Genomic DNA, 23098 nt, shown 5'->3' on the forward strand with positions numbered 1-23098 from the left:
CAAAAGGATGGTGTCTAATGGCCTTCTGGCACCAGCTCTGTGCAAAGCGGCATGAATGGAGCATTCTCGAGGTTAAACATATGGCACATTATAGCCGATTTCCTTTTCATTACTGCCACTTCCTCTGTGGTCACTAATTTCAGGTTGTCTGGAGCTTACAAAAAGAGACGTGCAAGTGCGTGTGTCTGTGTGTGTGGTGGAGTGGGAGGGACCTTTGAGGGTTCACTGCAAGAGTAAGATGAGAAGGGAGCTAGGCTAGGATGCAGCCACTGCTCCCCACTTAGAAACACACACGGGCTGGAGGCAGATGAATTGCAGAACTCACAGATGCAGCTTTGTCTGCCATCCACTGTTTCACAGGCTGCAGAGACACAGCAGAGGCAATCCCAGGCAGATAAACCCTGGTGATGGCACCGATAGACCGTCACAATGACTGTGCACAGCTTCCGTAACCAAACCTGAAACCAGGCAAACCCCATTTCAGGTGTCATTACCAGCCCCGCATTCGCTGCCAAGGGTCCCAAGCCTTCTGGGGGCCTGCAGGCCAAGTTTCACTAGCTTGGATGCTATTACCAGGCAAAATTAAAGTGGAAGAATTAATCTGCCTCTGGCACATGCTCTAGGTTTATCAGTTTGTTTCAGATAAAGACTGAAAATTCCACGTATTCGTTCTCTACAATCCAGAAGGCAAAGACAGATTTCGAAGTACAATCGCCAGTATTTCATCTTGGGGCCATTGAAACCTGAGCCTGTGTTCCTTCCCCACAGTGGTAGACTACATTCCTAGTTGGAGGCATTCAGCTCCATCTGGTCGTTTCATCCCTGGTTAGATAATACCAGACGTATCTATGTAACATACAAGCCACTGTCAAATAGCACTGAGCCATCTCCCTGAGACAGCTGTTTCACACAAGGGCTCTATTGTCTGAGAAGAGCTCGTATCATTTTACTTCAAGTGCTGCGGGAACAAGCATTCTGTCAGCTGTCTTGGCTTGGAGGAAACCTCACTCACTGCAGTTTCTTTATTTTATGATCAAGCCAAAAAAAAAAGTACTATTGACGGTTGGGGTTGAAGGTTTGAAACAAGAACTAAAGTCTTTGCTCTGCTTTGCTTTCATCAGGGAAAATAGTAATTCCACACAACCAAAGAATGTACAGTTACACTGTTCAAAAGATAGCTTGAGGCTCCTGGGCCACTCTAAATGCTTGTTTTCGGTCTGCCTTTTGTTACCCACATTTGATCAGTTTCAGGTGAACTAGGAAAGTGTTTTCCAGCCCTGTGAGACCAAAAGCAGCTGTCACAATTAGCATAATGACATCACAAAATAATTAATAACTAAATAACTATTTAAAATTAGATGAACTCTTTCTTCTTCAACTCTCCAATAGAGAAAGATGATTACAACTACCCCACATGCAATATCTGAACCTCAAATTTCCAGTGAGTAAATAGGTTATTTTCCAAACTTTTTTTTTTTTTTTTTTTTTTGCCATGGATGCATTGTATTTTGAATTCAGGGAGTCATTTAACAAAACACATTCTTACATGAATATGAACATGAACTTGGTTGTTCTGCTTATCTTTAGCTGCTACTGCCTATTTCTGAGTTTTTGTTTTTTTGTTTTTCTATTTTTTGTTTTGTTTTGTTTTTGTTGTTTTTCATTTGTTTGAGACAGAGTCTCCATCTGTCTCCCAGGCTGGAGTGCAGTGGCACAATCACGGCTCACTGTAGCCTTGACCCCTGGGCTCAAGCAATGCTCTCACCTCAGCCTCCTGAGTAGCTGGGACCATAGGTGCATGCCACCAAGCCTGCCTAATTAAAAATATATGAATTTTTGTAGAGATAGGGTCTCTGTTGCCCAGCCCAATCTTGAACTCCTGGGCTCAAGCGATCCTCATGGCATGGCCTCCCAAAGTTCTGGGATTACAGGCAGGAGCCACCACGTGCAGTGGGGGTATTTTAAAATTGTGATACAATAGACATAAGATTTGCCATTTTAACCATATTTACCTGTACTATTCAGAGGCATTATGTACATTCACCAAACATTTAAAAATATTTAAAAGTTGGGATAATTCTGGTACCCCACAAAATAAATCGTGTGATTAGAATCTTCCATTTTTTTCCTCTATCCTATTTATCTTTCCATGATGACTTCAAGACCAGATCTCCTGGGCGGATATTGTTATGGGACCACATTTGTCAGGCACCCTGAAGAGAGGCCCTCCTTCTGCAGGCCCACAGATAGAGGTATCTGTGCTGGACCCATTTATCAAAGCTATTTTTCTGGTGTGCACGGAATGAAAACAAACAAAAGCTGGTTGCTTAGAATTTGGCAATGCCTGCCAAGTGGGATTGGCCTCTCTTCCTTACCGCCCCTCGTATAAAAAAAGAAAAGGTTAAGTCAGAGAATTAGTGAAACAAAGGCCCTCTGCAACTCTAGGCCCAGTTATCAGAACAGAGTGGTGGTTGCCAAGGAGTCAGGGACAGATCCGTATGGCGGGCTTTAAGGAGGACAGTGCCAGGCAACACAAAGTATCATTATCTTGTCAAATGTTATTCATGTGTATCTGTTCTATCAGACACTTCTGTTTTCTGTGACCTTGGACAAGATACTGCCAGAGAGCTGTTGTGAGGGCAAATAAAACAGCACCTGTCAAAGTCTCTAGGCCATCGTCAGGGGTATTGTGAGGACAAGATGAATATTCTTTCATGTGCTGATATTCTCCCTTCTTCCTGGGGAGGGTTGCTACTGCCTTACGGTCCGATTCTCCCTGATCTGTATTGGCCACATTTGAAACTGGTGACTCTGTCCTGGGCGCAGGGTTTGCCACTGCACTGACTAGAATTTTGGAATCCTAGTAGTTTGAAGCTCCTATTTCATGTTTCTTAAAGTATGAAAAAATAGAGAAAGGCTTCAAGTGTTTGTGGAATGGAATTGTGTCTTAAGAATGAGACAGGACACATGAGGTTCATCTGGACTAGCCACCTGTCCCACACGGAAGTGCTTTCCATCACTTCTGTGGCAGGTGCCTATCTCTCTTCCATATCCTTGTCCTGATCAGAAGAGCTCATCATCTGTCATGGGAACACCTTTCCAGTTTCTGGCAACAAGAACTGTTAGTTACTTGCTATGGTCTGAATGTCTGTGCTCATCTGAAATTCATACGTTGAAACCTAATCGCCAATGTATAATAGTAAGAGAGGGGGCCTATAGGAGGTGAGTAGGTCTCAGGGACACAGTCCTCATGAATAGGGTTACTACGCTTATCAAGGAGGTCCAGGAAGCTTGTCCGCTCCCTCCATCATGAGGCTGCAGCAAGAAGGTGCCATCCTCAAAACAGAGAGCAGCCCTCGCCAGACACCACACCTGCCAGTGTCTTGATCTTGGACTTCCCAGCCTCCAGAACTGTAAGCAATAAATTTCTACTGTTTATACATTACCCAGTCTGGGGTATTTTGTTATAGCAGCCTGAAATGACTAAGATATTACTTATTGAGTATTTTTTTTAGCTAATTAGGAAGAAAGGTTTTGCTAAGTAAAATACTTTCATAAAACAGAATTTCCAGACTATTTCAAGGACTCAAATACATATTTACTGATCCCCTGTTATGCGTCAGAGGGTCTGGTGATATAAAGATGAGTAAGACAAGAATAATTTCTGTTTTCAGAAAGCTTACTTTTTAGTAGAGGAGAAAGATACATCGATTACTAAAAAATAATGTGGGAATTACCCGAAGGACAAATACACAGGGCATGACAGGAACACCAGGGCGATACCCAGTTCAGCTTGAACAACAAATTAGGAAGGAACAACAGATGGTTGGGCAGTTCCCTCATGTTCATTATCTTGGGACTTTGCCAGCAGTGTACATTTCAAAATACAAATACGTTTCTCTTTCATCCTGAACATAGGCTGAGAAGCTGGTTTTCTGACAAGATTTTCAACCTTTCAAATATATGTTATTGTATTAGAATACAATTGACTTGTTTTCCTAGCTCCTTTAGTTTTTCCTAAATCTTTATACAATGAGTCTCCTCACACATCATCATAGAATTGGGTTGAGAGGGGTAGATCAAGTCTCAGATTGAAAGGCCAATTAAAAGAAAACATCAGATAAGTAGTTTCCAAGAGTCCTGTTGAAAGCCAGCCAGGAGCTGGGTGGGGGGCTCATGCCTGTAATTTTGGCATTTTGGGAGGCGAAAGTAGGGGGATTGCTTGAGGCCAGGAGTTTGAGATCAGCCTGGGCAACACAGCAAGACTCTGTCTCTACAAAATTTTTAAAAATTAGCCAGGCATGGTAGTGTACACCTGTAGTCACAGCTACTCAGGAGGCTGAGGGGAGAGGATCACTTGGGCCCAGGATGTCCAGGCTACAGTGAGCTATGAGCCCATCACTGCACTCCAGCCTGGGTCACAGGGCAAGACTCTGCCAAAAGAAAGAAAAGAAAACAAAAGAAAGAAAGGAAGAAAAAGCAAGAAAAAGAGAGAGAGAACACCAATCAGGAAGCTAGAAGGAGAACCAAGTTTGGGAATTGAAATCTGAAAGACAGCTTGTGCTGCTGAGCAATGGCACAGGATGTCATTGTTCCTCAGTTGCTGGCATTTTTCCTAGGAAAACCTGATAAATTGTGAGTAGGTCCACAAGGAGAAAAGTGAATAAGATGATCCAACTAAGACTTTCTTACTTAAACCTACTCCTGCTCCCTCCGCTGCTGAGAGGTACCTTGTTTACCTGTCACCAGGGCAAGGACCTAATTGTGCTTGGGGGTCAACACTCAGGTGAGTCTGCAGTGGCACTAACAGGGGCAAATGTCAAGATTTACTTTTCCACTGCCAAGTTGTTTGCACTCATAATATGAAAAAGCAAAGGAAACCCATGTATGGGTTTTACAAAAACCTGTTAATGAATTTCCTAACTTGCTCATAAAGGCAAGCGATAAGCTAGTCATTCATTTGACAGCGGTCAGGCAGGAGGCGCAGACTGAAGCTGTGACTGAGGGAGTGGACATAGTGAGGACATCCCCAATCTGATGACAACTGTTATTTTCCAGACTCCATTTCATAAAAAAATGATTCCCCTAGGGAAAAACTCACTACTCTTTGACACCACTAGTTTGGAACATTTAGTAAATTTACTTAACACGATTTACAGTAGATGTTAAATCTAATTAAGAAATTAGGCCGGGCGCGGTGGCTCACCCCTGTAATTCTAGCACTTCGGGAGGCTGAGACGGGTGGATCACCTGAGGTCAGGAGTTCAAGACCAGACTGGCCAACATGGTGAAACCCTGTCTCTACTAAAAACACAAAAATTAGCTGGGCATGGTGGCGGGTGCCTGTAATCCCAGCTACTCAGGAGGCTGAGGCAGAAGAATTGCTTGAACCCAGGAGGAAGAGGTTGCAGTGAGCTGAAATCGTGCCATTGCACTCCAGCCTGGGTGACAAGAGCAAGACTCTGTTTAAAAAAAAAAAAAAATTATTGTTGTTTTTTTAGGTATGATAATGCATGATAATATTTTACCTTTTTTGAGTCGGAGTCTTGCTCTGTCACCCAGGCTGGAGTGTAGTAGCTATGATGTCAGTTCACTGCAACCTCTGCCTCACGGGTTCAAGCGATTCTCTGCTTCAGCCTCCTGAGTAGCTGGGATTACAGGGGCCCGCCTCCACACCTGGCTAATTTGTGTATTTTTACTAGAGATGGGGTTTCACCATGTTGGCCAGGCTGGTCTAGAACTCCTGACCTCAAGTGATCTGCCTGCCTCAGCCTCCCAAAGTGCTAGGATTGTAGGCGTGAGCCACCACACACGGCCTATGATTATATTTACAAAAATTTTTTTTTTTTTTTTTTTTTTTTTTTTTTGAGACGGAGTCTCGCTCTGTCACCCAGGCTGGAGTGCGGTGGCCGGATCTCAGCTCACTGCAAGCTCCGCCTCCCGGGTTCATGCCATTCTCCTGCCTCAGCCTCCCGAGTAGCTGGGACTACAGGCGCCCGCCACCTCGCCCAGCTAGTTTTTTGTATTTTTTAGTAGAGACGGGGTTTCACCGTGTTAGCCAGGATGGTCTCGATCTCCTGACCTCGTGATCCGCCCATCTCGGCCTCCCAAAGTGCTGGGATTACAGGCGTGAGCCACCGCGCCCGGCCACAAAAATGTTTTCTATGAGTGTGAGCTACATAGGGAAGTGACGGATGCCCTTGGATTTTCTTTCTTTCTTTTGTTTTTTTTTGAGACAGAGTCTCACTCTGGTGCCCAGGCTAGAGTGCAGTGGCACAATCTCAGTTTGCCACAACTTCTTCCTCTGAATTTAAGCAATTCTCCTGCCTCAGCCTCCCAAGTTGCTGGGATTACAGGTGCGTGCCATTGCACCTGGCTAATTTTTGTATTTTTAGAAGAAATGGTATTTCACCATGTTGGCTATACTGGTCTTGAACTCCTGATCTCAAGCAATCCTCCTGCCTTAGCCTCCCAAAGTGCTGGGATTACAGGTATGAGCCACCACACCTGGCCCTGGATTTTCTTAAAAATACTCTGACAACAATAACTACTAATGCGGGAGATAAGACTGACCAGTTGTTGAAGCAGGTGATGAATACATGGGTACTCATCATGTTAAACTCTCTACTTTTGTGCATGTTTAAAAATGTTCATAATAGGCCGGGCATGGTGGTTTATGCCTTTAATCCCAGCACTTTGGGAGGCCGAGGCTGGTGGATCACCTGAGGTCAGGAGTTCAAGACCAGCTAGACCAACAAACCCCTTCTCTACTAAAAATACAAAAGTGGCTGCATGTGGTGGCACATGCCTATAATCCCAGCTACTTGGGAGGCTGAGGCAGGAGAATAGCTTGAACCCAGGAGGCGGACGTTGTGGTGAGCCAAGATCGCACCATCGCACTCCAGCTTGGGCAACAAAAGCGAAACTCCGTCTCATAAAAAAAAAGAAAAAGTTCATAATAAAAATTGAAAAAGTAATTTAAAAAACAAGTCTAAAAAGTTACTTCATAGCAATACTCTTTTAGATCCTTCCCACATAGACATGAAGTAGGCATTAATGCCTACCACCAAATTTCTTTGTTTCAAAAATATCATCAGTTGGAGGATCCACCATTAATTTAATAATAATGTTTCAGAGGAAAATAAACATACAACATTAAAATACATACTGATGGCTGGGCGTGGTGGCTCACACCTGTAATCCCAGCACTTTGGGAGGCCCAGACAGGCAGATCACGAGGTCAGGAGATCGAGACCATCCTGGCTAACAAGGTGAAACCCCGTCTCTCCTAAAAATACAAAAAAAGTAGCCGGGCGTGGTGGCGGGTGCCTGTAGTTCCAGCTACTTGGGAGGCTGAGGCAGGAGAATGGCCTGAACCCGGGAGGCAGAGCTTGCAGTGAACTGAGATCGCCCCACTGGACTCCAGCCTGGGCGACAGAGCGAGACTCGGTCTCAAAAAAATAAATAAAATAAAATAAAATAAAATACATACTGATTATAAATAAGCTACATTCTAATTTCAGAATTGTTGAAAACATGTAAAACATGCCTCAGAATTGAGATAATTTGACAATTTTTCTTTTTCAACTGTTAATATAATTTGATAATTTTTCTTTTTCAATTGTTAATTTTTCTTTTTCAAATGTTAAAAGGTCAAGTTTGAAAATAATAGTGTGCAGGCTGGGCACAGTGTCTCACGACTGTAATCCCAGCACTTTGGGCGGCCGAGGTGGGCGGATTGCTTCAGTTCAGTAGTTCAAGACCAGCCTGGGCAACATGGCAAAACGCTGCCGCTACCAAAAATACAAAAATCAGCATGGGGTGCATGCCTGCAGTCCCAACTACTTGGGAGGTCGAGGCTGGGGTGAGCCATGATTGCGCCACTGCACTCCAACTTGGGTAAGGAGTGAGGCCCTGTCTGAAAAAAGAAAGAAAAGAATAGTGGGCAAAAAATAGTGTCCATTATTTATTTTATGTATGCATCATGTATTTCACTTTAGCCCATTCAATTGTAATAAGATTATAAAATGTATTACTATAGCAGCTAAAGGGTTTGCCTCTGTAAATCCTAAGAGGAAGCACCTGTCAGACAGACAAGAAGGCAAATAGGTGGAGGTTTCTACTGGCCTATACATTATAAGCCTTGTTTTAATGCTGTATGTTGATGAGAATAACAAAATCATAAAGAATATGAATCCCCAATGTACCAGTATCTATGGACCTTGAAAAAGTTAACATTATTTATACATTTATTTTTAGAGCTGGGGTCTTGCTCTGTCACCCAGGCTGGAGTGCAGTGGTGTGATCACAGCTCACTGCAGCCTCTAACCCCCGGCCTCGAGCGATCCTTCCACCTCAGTCTCTTGAATCAGCTGGGACTACAGGTGGGCACCACTGCACTGGGCTAGTTAGAATTATTTTCTTTTTTTATTTAAAAAGAATTTTGTGGGTATATAGTAGATGTCTGTATTCGTGGGATACACGAGACGTTTTGTTTAGAACTATTTTCAATCCTCTGAGAATCAGCGACATTCCAGGATCATCTTGGAGAAGAGGGACCAAGTTAGAGACATGAAAGCACCTCCACGCAGAGCTTGGTATTTTCAGAGAGAAAGAGAACGTCATGGGCCTAGAGCTAAGGACAGTGCTACATCTGTCTACCAGGGCTTTTCTTGGTTTTGTGCTGCGCAGGCACTTCTGGACTCAGCTGGGATCGCCTAGCTCGCCTTCGTGTTCTGGTTTGGGGTGTGGAACGTCAAGGTTATACAAGTGAAGCTGGCAGAGAAGAAAACAACAAGGTCTGCACACGCAAAGCAACCCCAGCCCCAGGGGACGGGTGTGGCGCGGTGGGTGGCATTACTTACTGTCTTCGGGCAGGCTGTTTTCCCGTTCTTCCCGCTCCATCTGTTGGCACCACCCCTCCATGCGGTCTCGCTCTGCCTGGAGCAGCTTCAGGAACCAGTGGCCGTCCCGGTGGCACACTGACCTTTGCACGGCCTCCAGAGGGTCTTCAGTGATAGAGTCAATCCAGGGGTCCGGAGGAGGCAGAATAGAGGGGTCAAAATCCGTGTCAAAGTCATCATCGGCGGCACAGGCGTGGTAATGGTTTCCTGAGCCCTGAATGCTGACTGTGGAGGTGCTGGCATCGCGGGAGAACTGTCTGGCCATTGGGCCAGGACACGAATTGTCCTCTATAGATTCCAGAGAATTTTCCAGATTATCATGGAAGTCCAGGTCGGCCTGTACTGCTGTCGTCACACTGTTGGATCGAGTGAACCTGCGGAAACTTGGGAGAATAGAATAAAGAAATTTAGTTAGAGGATATTTCTTTCTTTCTTTTCTTTTCCTTTCTCTTTTTTGTTTGTTTGTTTGCTTGTTTTTTGGAGCCAGGCTGGAGTGCAGTGGCGCGATCTTGGCTCACAGCAACCTCCACCTCCCGGGTTCAAGCGATTCTCCCACCACAGCCTCCCGAGTAGCTGAGATTACAGGTATATGCCACCATATCCGGCTAATTTTTGTATTTTTAGTAGAGAAGAAGTTTCACCATGTTGGCCAGGCTGGTTTCAAACTACTGACCTCAAGTGATCTGCCTGCCTCGGCCTCCCAAAGTGCTGAGATTACAGGTGTCAGCCACTGCACCTGGCAAGGATATTTCTTGAAGCAAAACTACTTTCTACTTTACTCACCGGGTGTGACCATTAGAAGTCTCATCTTCTCAATCTTCTGTGTGTGTGTGTGTGTGTGTGTGTGTGTGTGTGTGTGTGTGTGTTGGGGGTGGTGGTGGCAGGGGTAGACCCTTGAGGCAAGCACATTGATTGTCATAGCTTCAATGTGAAGAGCACGAATCTCATGTTTGCTCAATATGGAATATTAAAGCGTATCAAGAGAAATTTTACGCTTGAACAAAATTGGGACAAAGCGCTGAACTATTAAAGCCAGTAGAATGTCCAGCTCTATCATTCCTTACCTGAAGTGTCCCACTTCCTCCCCAAATATGGGGTGACTTAAGTCCTGAAATTCAGGTTGGTGATGAGTAAGGAAACAATTCACTGGTATCTTAGTCTGGGTAATTTGCTTAGAAATAGGGAGAAAGGGCCCAGCGCGGTGGCTCATGCCTGTAATCCCAGCACTTTGGGAGGCCAAGACGGGCGGATCACGAGGTCAGGAGATCGAGACCATCCTGGCTAACACGGTGAAATCCCGTCTCTACTTAAAAATACCAAAAATTAGCTGGGTGTGGTGGCAAGCACCTGTAGTCCCAGCTACTGGGGAGGCTGAGGCAGGAGAATAGCATGAACCCAGGAGGCGGAGGTTGCAGTGACCTGAGATTGCGCCACCGCACTCTAGCCTGGGTGACAGAGCGAGATTCCGTCTCAAAAAAAAAAAAAAAAGAAAAAGAAAAAGAAAAGAAAAAAAGAAATGGGAAGAAAGGCCAGGCGTGGTGGCTCACGCCTGTAATTCCAGCACTTTGGGAGGCCGAGGTGGGCAGATCACCTGAGGTCGGGAGTTTGAGACCAGCCTGATCAACATGGAAAAATCCCGTCTCTACTAAAAATACAAAAAAAAATTAGCTGGGCATGGTGATGCATGCCTGTAATCCCACCTACTCGGGAGGCTGAGGCAGGAGAATAGCTTGAACCCAGGAAACGGAGGTTGTAGTGAACTGAGATCGCGCCATTGCACTCCAGCCTGGGCAACTCCATCTCAAAAAAAAAAAAAAAAAAGAAAGAAAAGAAAAAAAAAATGTGGAAAAACATAACCTAACCTGGACCAAAACTACCATGAATCCTGCGAAGCCACATTTTTCCAGGGGCAACTCTTACCAAAGACTTCCTGAAAGCAAACTGAAGTAAGTGTCTTCCTTCTTTTCTTCCTTCCTTCCTTCTTTCCTTCCTCCCTCCCTCCCTCCCTCCCTCCCTCTCCCTCCTTCCTTCTTTCCTTCCTTCCTTCCTTCCTTCCTTCCTTCCTTCCTTCCTTCCTTCCTTCCTTCCTTCTTTCCTTCCTTCTCTCTCTCTTTCTCTCTCTCTCTCTCTTTCTTTCTTGAGACAGAGTCTTGCTCTGCTGCCCAGGCTGGAGTGCAGTGGCACAATCTCAGCTCACTGCAACCTCAGACTCCCTGGTTCAAGCGATTCTCCTGCCTCAGTCTCCCAAATAGCTGGGATTACAGTCATGCACCACTATGCCCACCTAATTTTTGTATTTTTAGTAGAGATGGGGTTTTGCCAAGTTGGCCAGACTGGTCTCGACCTCCTGACCTCAGGCGATCTGCCTGCCTCTGCCTCCCAAAGTGCTGGGATTACAAGGTGTGAGCCACCACACTCAGCCCAAACTGAGATTTCAATAGCTTCCTCTTAAAATTAAAACTCGTTTGCCTGGTAAGGGTTTACCTTTCTCTTAGTCATGCAGGTACAAAGCCTTGGGAGCAAACATCAGCTTATAGTTCTCTATTAGGGCTCTGTATTTCTGCCCTCACCTGCGCCTTTAATTTTATTTTCACAGTTCTAGCAAGGTGATGAAAGACACCTTGTTCACAGATTAAGTCTGAGCATTTTACATGGATGTCCATGAGATCAGTGTTTCTCAACCAAAGCGCCCTGTATATCTCTGGCTGAACCCTGCAATGAAGGGGAGAACATGTGGAAGGTGGGAGGGGAGGGAGAAGAGGAGAGAAATGAAGAACTCTTTCTCAGACAACGGGCAAGGAATGTGTGGGCCTGAAGTCATTGAAGACATACAAAAAGAGCTTTGCTGGCCTCTGGAGAAGGCAGGAAACGATGACAGAATATAAGTCCACTGAAGATAGCACCATGTGTCTGTTACCCTGCCCTGTATTTCTTTTTTTTTTTAAAGTCACTTCCAGGCCTAATAGTTTACTTATTTTTTATTATGATAAAATATATATAACATAAAATGTACCAGCTGAACCATTATTAAACATACAGTTCAATGGCATTAACACTTAATATATTCACATTGTATGTGCAACCATCGCCACCATCCATGTCAACTTTCTTATCTTTTCCAACTGAAACTGTACCCATGAAACACTAACTCTCCATTTCCTCCCTCCCCCCAGCCCTAGGCAACCATCATTCCACTTTCTGTGTCTATGAGTGTGACTACTCTAGGTACCTGTTATGGGTGGAATCATGTAGTATTTGTGTTTTTGTGACTGGCTTTTTAAATTTAACATAACATCTTCAAAGTTTCATCTATGTTGTAACATGTGTCAGAATTTCCTTCCTTTTTAAGGCTGAATAGTATTCCCATTGTATATATTTACCCATATTTATCTTACCCATTCGTGGCCACTTGAGTTGCTTTCACCTTTCGGCTATTGTGAGTAATGCTGCTATGAACATGGATACACGGGTATCTATTGAGTCCCTGATTTCAATTATTTTGAATATATATCTAGAAGTAGAACTACTGAATCACATGCTAATTCTGTTTTTAATTTTTGGAGGAACAATCCTAATATTTTCCTTAGTGGCTGCACCATTTTGCATTCCCACAACAGTGCACCAGGATTCCTATTTCTCCATGTTCTTATCAACATGTGTTATTTTCTGCTTTTCGGACAGAATGTGTGTTCTGTGATTTCTGTGTTTTGAATGTGTGAGGTGGTACATTTCTTTGAGTAGCTCACGATTGTGCCATTTTAAGATAGTTTGTTGGTCAGTTGATTTTCAACTGTTTCATATTCAGTAGTGCCAGCCTTAAACGATAGTGCACTAAACAATATCTATACAACACTAAATACACCAGATTATGTGGGTTTTTAAAAAACTATCCTGGACCACACTCTTGAAGCCAATAAAAACCAATATTCTCGTCCTTCAAAACTAAAGAATGAGCTCAGTAATACAGACAAGCAGTTATTCGCAGACTGTAGAAAGACTAAGAGCCACAAAAAGGAAGAGGCATCTCAATAAATCAACTTTTTTCTCTAGAGAATAAGTGTCAAGAAAAAAAGTGGCCGGGCGCGGTGGCTCAAGCCTGTAATCCCAGCACTTTGGGAGGCCGAGACGGGCGGATCACGAGGTCGGGAGATCGAGACCATCCTGGTTAACACAGTGAAACCCGGTCTCTACTAAAAAATACAAAAAACTAGCCGGGCGAGGTGGCGGCGCCTGTAGTCCCAGCTACTCGGGAGGCTGAGGCAGGAGAATGGCGTGAACCCGGGAGGCGGAGCTTGCAGTGAGCTGAGATCCGGCCACTGCACTCCAGCCTGGGCGGCAGAGCGAGACTCCGTCTCAAAAAAAAAAAAAAAGAAAAGAAAAAAAGTGGCTGAGGTATTGATCTGTGTCAGTTATTAAGATGGCCAAAATGACCAAATATGTTGTAATTCTGGCCATCCATTTTATGAAGATAAACTAGTCAAAGTTGGCCCATTTGCTGTTTCGAAGAAATCAATTCTGCTGAAGTTATCCAACCTAGTCACTTTTGTAAGCTCTTAACTCTCAAATGGGCCAAAAAAAAAAAAAAGAAAAAGAAAAAAAAAAAACAAAAACACATAGTGTGAAAGTCTGAATGCAATGTTACAAGTCTCGTGTGCTAGCAATGAAAGAAAGAACAATTTTGCTAAAGCGGTTCTTCCAACAACCACTCATTTCTTGGCTGCAGTGGGCTGTTTCTGCACTCTTCCCGTTCATCCCCAAAATGTTAACTGTCATCTCCTGAAGCTAGGCTTTCTCTCCAGCGGCATATGTGTGAATTGGATGACTCTCCTTGCAAACAGTTGACATTTTGGCTGTTCTACTAACATGAAATCCCAACTATGAAAACATTAGCCTCCACGCTCCAAGATCCTGTATTGCCAGAGGCATTACATTTCCAAACTTAAAGAAGTACTAGTCCCTTATTGTTTTCCATCAGAGCAAACTGCCAGAGCCAGAATCTGTTCCACATATAAAACAGAATGACCTACTTTCCTGTGCCTCTGTTTTTATCTACACAAAACTGTACTACCCGCATTCCTGACAGCCATCTCCTGGCGATGGATCTTGCAAAGTATCCACCTTCTTAAGAAAAATTACTTGGCAGTAGATTAATAGAAGTTTGCAGTTTGCAGTGTAGTCACTCAGAAAGAAATAAAAGTTAAGTAAAATTAAAATACTTTGGGATTAAAAGCGGTGCCTTTGAACTCAGGCAGCCCTGTCCAAACTGCTAGTTTCTATCAATTAAGTTCCTTAAGCAAGTGCTTTCTTCTACTCAGAGCTTTCAAAGAACGTTCTGCTCTACAAAATGATTTATGTCTTTCATGAGCAAAGTTCCTTCTGGGTGAAGGGTGCAGTCAAGTTGTTATTGTTTCTCTGCAATTTTGGTAGGAATGCAAAATGAGGTCCCTAGATTAATTTCTTTATTTTTTGAAAGAATTGATCAGTCGCTGGTTGATGATATAAACCCAAAAGCTGAACCCAGTGGCTTGCTGTTTCCCAACCCACAGTTTTCAATCTTGAAGCTTCTTTGGCTCTTCATGCCCCTGCAGGCACAGTGTGTAATAATTACAACTTCTGAAAAATGCCGGCCAATATTCTGGCTCAAGGAGCAGAAAACCATGAAAGCAAAGACTGGATCAGCCAGTACGGAACACAATACTCTGTCTGTTCTGAACAGCCCGAAGAAAGCCACTTGTGAGCATTCACTTCTGCTGTTGCTTTACGTTCCTTCTATGAAACAAGTTTATATTTCTAACTAGGGGCGTTTCTACCCTCCCCCACTTCCTACAACTTTTCTGTACAGCAAGTTACAAATCAAAATATACGTGGGTAAACTGCAGAGGTTCCATTCTTGTCCCCCTGTCTGATAGAGTTGCAGTTAAACAAAAGAAATTGTGCACAAAAACTAAGCAAACTAAGCACAGTCATTATCTTTATGACATCCGTGCTTTGGACCTACAAGACACTCAACTGATGAGACTCAAGTCATGAACTTAGTTTTAGGAGACTTAGTCTTTCCATCATAGAATCCCCTGGCCTCTTCTTAGCATCTTTATCCCTCTCATTCACATAATGGCTGCTTTTCAAGGCTAAGTCCAGTTCCAAAGGGGGCAATGCTAGCACTCTGCTATTCTTTCTTTCTTTGTACATGCCTTTAGACATTTTAAACTAAGCCTTCTGTCAAGGCTGAATATATGTGAGATCTGAAATGCTACTCCTGGAAAGTGCAACCATCTTGGTATTTTATGAAATGGCACCCTTTCACTGATGTAAAAATCGAGATGTCTCATTACGTAAAATAAAAGACAGATCAAAATAAGGCATGGGCGTGAGGAGACTGAGATCAAGAATTCAAGCTTGGCTGGGTGCGGTGGCTCACACCTGTAGTCCCAGCATCTCGGGAGGCCGAGGCGGGCAGATCACTTGAGGCCAGGAGTTCGAGACCAGCCTGGGCAACATGGCAGAATCCCGTCTCTACTAAAAATACAAAAATTAGCCTGACATAGTGGTGCGTGCCTGTCGTCCCAGCTACTCAGGAGGCTAAGGCACAAGAATGGCTTGCAGAACCCAGGAGGCAGAGGCTGCAGTGAGCCGAGATTGCACCACTGCACTCCAGCCTGGGCAACAGAGTGAGATCCTGTGTCAAAAAAAAAAAAATTCAAACTCCCTAAAAAGAGGTTTACTTAGGTTTACTAATTTGGATCAGCTTCCAAATTAGAATCATGCATGGGAGAGCACAGGCATAATGCATCCCATGTTCAAAAAATTCAGCTGGGAGGAACACTCCTACCCTCCACTCGTATACGGTTAACACCGTCCTATCACCAGATTTTAAAACTATCTCAAGACAAACATCCGTCAGTTATTTCAAATTCTCTGTGTTCATCATTCCTCTGATTACATACATCATGCTTGAAGATGTCTTTAAAGCAAAGGAAAATAGGATAGGCTTTCTATAAAAAAATTTTCTCTACCCCAAATAATTGTGACGTTTTTCTCAAATGATACAAAGGGAGGAAATGGAAAATAATGAGAGTGGATGTGTTGTCATCTGGTAACTTCTGAGAGGGCCCAGCGTGCTCCCAGCCCCTTTGTAGCACCAGGTGGGCAGGTGCTAATACCTTTAATGGGCTGTCACTATAGGAACCCTGGTTAGGAGTCTCAACAAAACATCCTGGAATTGAATGTGCCCCAGAAGGAACTGCTTTACCTCCGCAACTGGAGGGTTGGGTCACTCCTTGGCTACTGACCCGAGGTAACGAACAAAGCATGAGCGGTCTCACTAACAATTATGTTTTATTGAGTCTTGTCAAATGGAGGCCATAGGCTTGTGAGACAGATGGTTTTCTTTTTGCAAACTAAGTTATCTTGAAAAATAAGTAAAAAGGAAGAAAGAGAGAGAGAAAGAGAAGGAGGGAGGGATGGCAGAAAGAAAGAAGAAGGGAAAGAAAAGAAAAAAGGAAGCTATGAGGCTTATCAGGAGTTATGCCAAGTTTCAGGCTTTTGAAATTTGAGACACCTGAATGCCACGCCTTTAAAACTCAGGTGTACAGTAAGGAACTATTTGGCTAGGTCATGGTATTGTTAACTTGGCAAAGAAAAGAAATTACTTTTCAAGTGCAATTTCAAGGGTGGGTACTAGGCTGTGAGGTACTCCAAGGAAACTTTGAGGAGTGGGGATTGATCCAAAGCTTCTGGGTTGACAAAGAAGGAATGTTGATTGCCAAAGGCCTTTCCAAGTCTGTGGTCCCTGAACTGGCTGTCAGATGTTACCTCAATTTTGGCTTTATGTTTTAATATCCTGCTTAGTTGAAAAGGCACAAATCACTACAAGCCCCAATGTTCACATATTTAAGTCCCTTGTGATCAAAAGAGATCTTTTATAGTAGCTGACATGGTGCTATAAGAGAAAACAATGCTACCTTTCCACTTGCTTGTTCCACCCAGTTACGAAGGCTGTGAGCTTTGATGTGTGAAGCAAGAAAACTCAGAACTAGGTCACTTCTGGAAATGCAAATGGAAACAGAGCAACACTGGTGAAAAAAAAAGGGTAACAGTCCTATTCACTGAGGCATTTGTTTCTAGAGACGAGGAGTGGCTCTCATAATATGTCACCCGGGCTTTCCTTCAACACCTCTGACTCAGTCTGTGCATTCACAGATCTATTGGAATGGTGGGTGCCATTCGCAGGCATATTTAATGCCAGCATTTTTTCTCTTTCACATTAAGTATGTCCTGGAGGTCTAAATGTTATGTGTGATGTATAAAAGGATACTAGGAGAGAAGGAGGTTGCTTCACCAACAGACGATCAGAAAGAGCAGAAGCTTTTATGCATATCATCAAAATACCCATCTGCTCCCATTTCCACTCCGCTGACATCAATGAAAAGACACCGGCTTTCCCTTTAGGCACACACACCTCTGAACACACAAAGCTTGCTCTAGACATTCACTATGAGCCAATTTCACCCGTTTAACAAAAATTGATAAGGCTGGAGAGTTGATGAGGCAGAAAAAGAGGCCACAGAGTGGTTTGCCATCCATGTATTCTAGGAAAAATTTTCTCTTCTGATTTTCTGGATGCTGAAGGAAAAGAGTTCTTGCAGCAACACTCAATTCCACTCGGGTGATCTCTAAAGATCCCGGACAGTGGAGAAATCGTTTGTAAAGGCATGGATGAAAATATTAAGTATACATACACCAGAAAAACAACCTCCTGGAATTCGCTTTCCGGAACGTTGTTATGAGACCAGTAGCTTTTTTCCATATAACCAAGAATGATAGTTGTCACTGGTCAGTTGGACATTGTCAGTAGGGAACCAAGGAGTATACAGTTGCAAAGTTTCTGCCTCCCCTTAACACTTTCAGTTGTGAAGCTGGGAGATGACTACTTTATAAATTATTACAAAATACATCAGAAATATCTCACTTTAGGAAAGGTAGCCAACTTAGAACGGAGGCGGGAAGCCAGAACCTGTACCACACACTTACTCATCTCTTGTTTCTGAAGTGGAGATTATGACAGCAATATAGCTACCTGGGAACTATGGTAATAAGCAGAAAGGCAAAATCCAGGACATAGGTTCTACACTTCAACCAGGAATCTCTATCTACATGTAACACGACCCTAAAGTTGAGGAAACATTGATGGTGTTGAATCAGAGAACTTACACCAAAAAAGGTTATTGATGTTAATAGTAGTCACCTCCCAAATTTTAGAAACAGAGAGGTAAAGCAACTTTCAATCTGGATCTCTAAACTAGAATACTTTTTTGTTCCCATGACTCCATTTTTTTTTTTTTTTTTTTTTTGAGATGGAGTCTTGCACTGTTGCCCAGGCTGGAGTGCAGTGGTGTAATCTCGGCTAACTGCAAGCTCCGCCTCCCGGGTTCACGCCATTTTCCTGCCTCAGCCTCCCGAGTAGCTGAGACTACAGGCGCCCACCACCACGCCCAGCTAATTTTTTGTATTTTTAGTAGAGACGGGGTTTCACTGTGTTGGCCAGGATGGTCTTGATCTCCTGACCTCGTGATCCGCCCACCTCGGCCTCCCAAAGTGCTGGGATTACAGGCGTGAGCCACCGTGCCCTGCCCCACGACTCCAACATTTTTCCAGTACATTCCAAGACCTTCAAAGCCAGAGAGTAGCGCTAAATAACACGGCTTGCCTTACTTACATATACGACAAATAAAACTTATATGGACAACTTCTGTGCGTGGCACAGATGGAGTAAGAATGACTGAACTTACTATATTATCTGAAAGAACTAAAAAGCTGGCAAAATATATGAAACAACTGTTTTCAAGACATTTGATATCAGACAATGAAGAACAGTGATATCTGAGATATGGGAAACAAATGGGACCTTTGACTGGCTGGAGCAAGTTTCCAGGGAGTGGTCCCCATGGGGAGGCGGTCTCCCTGACTCATGAGACATTGCCAGGGGTATGAGGAGGACAAAGCAGCTGGAATTTGCATGGCAGCATATGGAAGAGGTGAGAACTGCACAGAGCGAAGGTCTAAGATCTGCACGGGTCCCAACAGCATATTCACCTAAGTACTGTTCAACGCATGACCTATCCAAGACTGGGATATCTTCATTCCTCTTTGGAAAACAAAAACCAAAATAACCCAAAAAACTTAGCCATTAATTTAGAGTGCTGTATGTGGCAAAAATATCTTTTAAAAATGAAGACAAAATAAGGACTTTTTTAGATATACAGGAGCTGAATGTAGGCTGGGCACGGTGGCTCACGCCTGTAATCCCAACACCTTGGGAGGCTGAGGTGGGTGGATCACCTGAGGTCAGGAGTTCAAGACCAGCCTGGCCAACATGGCAAAACCCATCTCTACTAAAAATACAAAACTTAGCCAGGCGTGGCAGCGTGCGCCTGCAGTCCCAGCTACTTGGGAAGCTGAGGCACAAGAATTGCTTGACTCTGGGAGGTGGAGGTTGTGAGGTTGTGGCGAGCCGAGATTGTGCCATGCACTCCAGCCTGGACGAAAGAGCGAGACTCCATTTAAAAAAAAAGAAGCTGAAAGTATTCATCGCCAGCAGTCATGCCCTATAAGAAAGGTTTAAAATACTTTCTATTTTCCTTTTTGATTTTTTTTCTTTAACCCATGGGCTACTTGGAAGTGACTTACCTAGTCTCCAAAAATTTGGGGATTTTCCAAATATTTTTTAGCTGTTGATTTCCAGGTAGGTAGAAGGTAGGAGGATCCCTTGAGACCACGGAGGCAGAGGTTACAGTGAGCTGAGATGGAGCCACTGCACTCCAGCCTGGTGGTAGTGCCAGACCTTGTCTCAAAAAAAAAAAAAAAAAGCAAAGTACACACTTTTTTTCTGAGTACACACAGAGCATTTAACAAGATAGACTATATTTTGGCCCCAAAAACAAGTTTCAATAAATTTTCAAGGGTTCAAGAAAAAGTACGTTGTCTGACCACAATAGAATTAAATAGAAATCAATAGCTAAAAAATATTTGGAAAATCCTCAAATATTTGGAGACTAGGTAACACACTTCTAAGTAGTCCATAGGTTAAAGGAAAAAAAAATCAAAAGGGAAAATAGAAAGTATTTTAAACTGAATGAAAAAGAAAAAACAATGTATCAAAATTTTTAGGATGTAGTTAAAGCAGTACTTAGAGGGAAATATATAGTACTAGACACCACTAGTCAAGAAGAATTAAGGTTTCAAATCAATGCTCAGCTTCCATCTTAAACTAAAAATAGAAGAGCAAATGCAGCTCATGGTAAACAGAATAAAGGAAATTAAACGATAAAAGCAGAAATCAATGAAGGAGTAAACAGAAAAACTATACAGAAGAATCAATGAAATCAAAAGCTGGTTCTTTTCAAAAGCTAATAAAATCCATAATCCTTTAGCAGACTGATGGGAAAAACAAAAGAAGACACACATTACCAATATCAGAAATGAGAGAAGTGACATCACTACAGATTCTATAAATATTAAAATATTAGGGGAATATGAGGAGCAGCTTTATACCAATACATTGGATAACTTAGATAAAATAAACACGTTCACTGAAAGGTACAAATAATCAAATTCAAACAAGAAGGAATCAATGGCCTGAATAGCCTAAATCTTTTAAATACATTGAAGTTATAGTTAAAAACTTTCCCTGAAAGTAAATTCCAGATCGAGGTAGCTTCACTGGTGACTTCAATGAAACATTAATTAAAAAAAAATACCAATTCCACACAAAATCATCCAGAACAGTGAAAAGAAGAAAATAGTTCCTACTTCATGAAGATAGCTTTATTCTGATACCAGAGACCAAAGACAAGAAAACTGCAGAAAGCGAGCCCTCATGAATACAGACACAAAAGTTCTTAGCTAAATTTTAACCAATCAAATCCAATAACATATAAACAGGATTGCACAGGATGACAAAATTGGGCATATCCCAGAAATACAAGGTTAGATTATCATTCAAAAATCAATCAATGTGGCTGGGTGAAGTGGCTCACACCTATAATCCCAGCACTTTGGGAGGCCAAGGCGGGCAGATCACCTAAGGTCAGGAGTTCGAGACCAGTCCGGCCAACATGGTGAAACCTCGTATCTACAAAAAAAAAAAAAAATTAGCCGGGCATGGTGTCAGGCGCCTATAATCCCAGCTACTCGGGAGGCTGAGGCAGGAGAATCGCTTGAACCCAGGAGGCAGAGGTTTCAATGAGTAGAGATCATGCCACTGCACTCCAACCTGGGTGACAGAGCGAGACTCCGTCTCAAAACTAAAAAAAAAAAAAAAAACCAAATCAACCAATGTGAGATAACTGCATAGCCACATGCAAAATAGTGAAGTTGGATCCTTAGCATATATAAAAATTACCTCAAAATGGATCAAAGGCCTAAATTTAAGAGCTAACTGTAACATTCTTAGAAGAAAATACAGGAGCAAATCTTGAGGACCCTGGATTTGGAAACAACTTCTTAAATATGACAATGAAAGCAAAAAGCAAAATCAACCGAACAAAAAATAAGCTGGCTGGGATGGTGCACACTGCAGTCCCAGCTACTTGGGAGGCTGAGGAGATGGGATCGCTTGAGCCCAGGAGTTCAAGGCCAGCCTCTGTAACATAAATTAAACTTCATCAGGTGTATTTATTTATTTTTATTTTTATTTTTTGAGATGGAGTTTCACTTTTGTTACCCAGGCTGGAGTGCGGTGGCACTATCTTTGCTCACTGCAACCTCCGCCTCCCGGGTTCAAGCAATTCTCTTCACTCAGCCTCCCGAGTAGCTAGGATTACAGGTGCCAGCCACTACAACTGGCTAAATTTTTGTATTTTTAATAGAGATGGGGTTTCATCATGTTGGCCAGGATGGTCTCGAACTCCTGACCTCAGATGATACACCTGCCTCAGTCTCCCAAAGTGCTGGGATTACAGGCGTGAGCCACCGTGCCTGGCCAACTTCATCAAATGTAAAAACTGTAGTGCATCCAAGGACCCTATCAAGAGAGTGGAAAAACAACGCATAGAATGGGAGAAAATATTTCCAAATCATACATTCATAAGGATCTAGTATCCAGAATATATAAGGAACTCTTAAAACACTCAACAACAAAAAGACAAATAAACCAATTAAAAAATAGGCATAGGACATGACGAGACATGTCTCCGAAGAGATAAAAAACAGCCAATAGACACATGAAAAGGCAATCAACATTATTAGTCATTACAGATATATAGATCCACACCACAGTGACACGCCACTTCATACCCACTAGGATTGCCACAAGGGAAAAAAATTTAAAGAGGAAAATAAGTGTTGACCAGATTGTGGAGAAACTGGAATGCTCATACATTGTTGGTAGGAACGGTAAAATGGTGCAGCCACTGTGGAAATAATTCCTATATTAACTAGCAATTCTATTGTTAGGTATGTACCAAAAAGAATTTAAAACAGGTGTTCAAAGACTTGTACATGAATGTTCATAGCAGCTCTATTCAAGATGGATAAATAGATAGATGAAAGATTTTTAAAAACCCAAATATCCATAAACAGATGAATGCATAAACAAAATGTGGTATATCTAGGCAATTGGATATTACTCACTCATAAAAAGGAATTAAGTACTAATACACGCTACAACATGGATGAACCTCAACAACATCACACTAAATGAAGGAGGCCACACACAAAAGGCCACATATTGTATGATTCAGTTTATAAGAAATATCTAGAATAGGCAAGTCCATAGAGACAGCAAGCCAATTAGTAGTTACACAGACTGGGAGGAGAAAGGAATGCAGTGACTACTAATGAGTATGAGATTTCTGTGGGTGATGATCAAAATATTTTGGAACTAAGTCATGATGATGGTTGTACAATGTTGTAAATGTAGTTAATGCTACTGGATTGTATACCTTAAAATGGTTTAAATGGTAAGTTTTGTGTTATATGTATCTCACTATAATTTTTCTAAAAAAAATGCAATTCATCATAGTAACAGTCTAAAAATGAAAATCTTTTTAACATCTCAATAGATGCCAAAAAAGCGTTTGACAAAATCCAACATCTGTTCCTGATCATAATTCTCAACAAATTAGGAAAAGAAAGGAAATTCCTCAAGTAGGTAAAAAGGCATCTATAAAAACAAAAAAACAAAAAAAACAAAAAAC

At 42.6% G+C, this 23098-nt stretch overlaps 1 protein-coding gene across 12 annotated transcripts in view; it reads right to left on the minus strand.

The window, feature by feature from the left end:
* The window catches only part of DLGAP1 (DLG associated protein 1), a 968455-nt gene that overhangs the window by 32152 nt on the left and 913205 nt on the right, over nucleotides 1-23098 (minus strand). For all 12 annotated transcript variants that reach the window (XM_028838188.2, XM_028838186.2, XM_077974916.1 and 9 more), the window contains one exon: nucleotides 8865-9286. In XM_028838188.2, coding sequence (XP_028694021.1) covers nucleotides 8865-9286 — 422 coding nt within the window. The remainder of the gene's footprint in view (nucleotides 1-8864; nucleotides 9287-23098) is intronic.

Source organism: Macaca mulatta, chromosome 18, assembly GCF_049350105.2.
Source record: "Macaca mulatta isolate MMU2019108-1 chromosome 18, T2T-MMU8v2.0, whole genome shotgun sequence".
NCBI classification, from domain to species: domain Eukaryota; kingdom Metazoa; phylum Chordata; class Mammalia; order Primates; family Cercopithecidae; genus Macaca; species Macaca mulatta.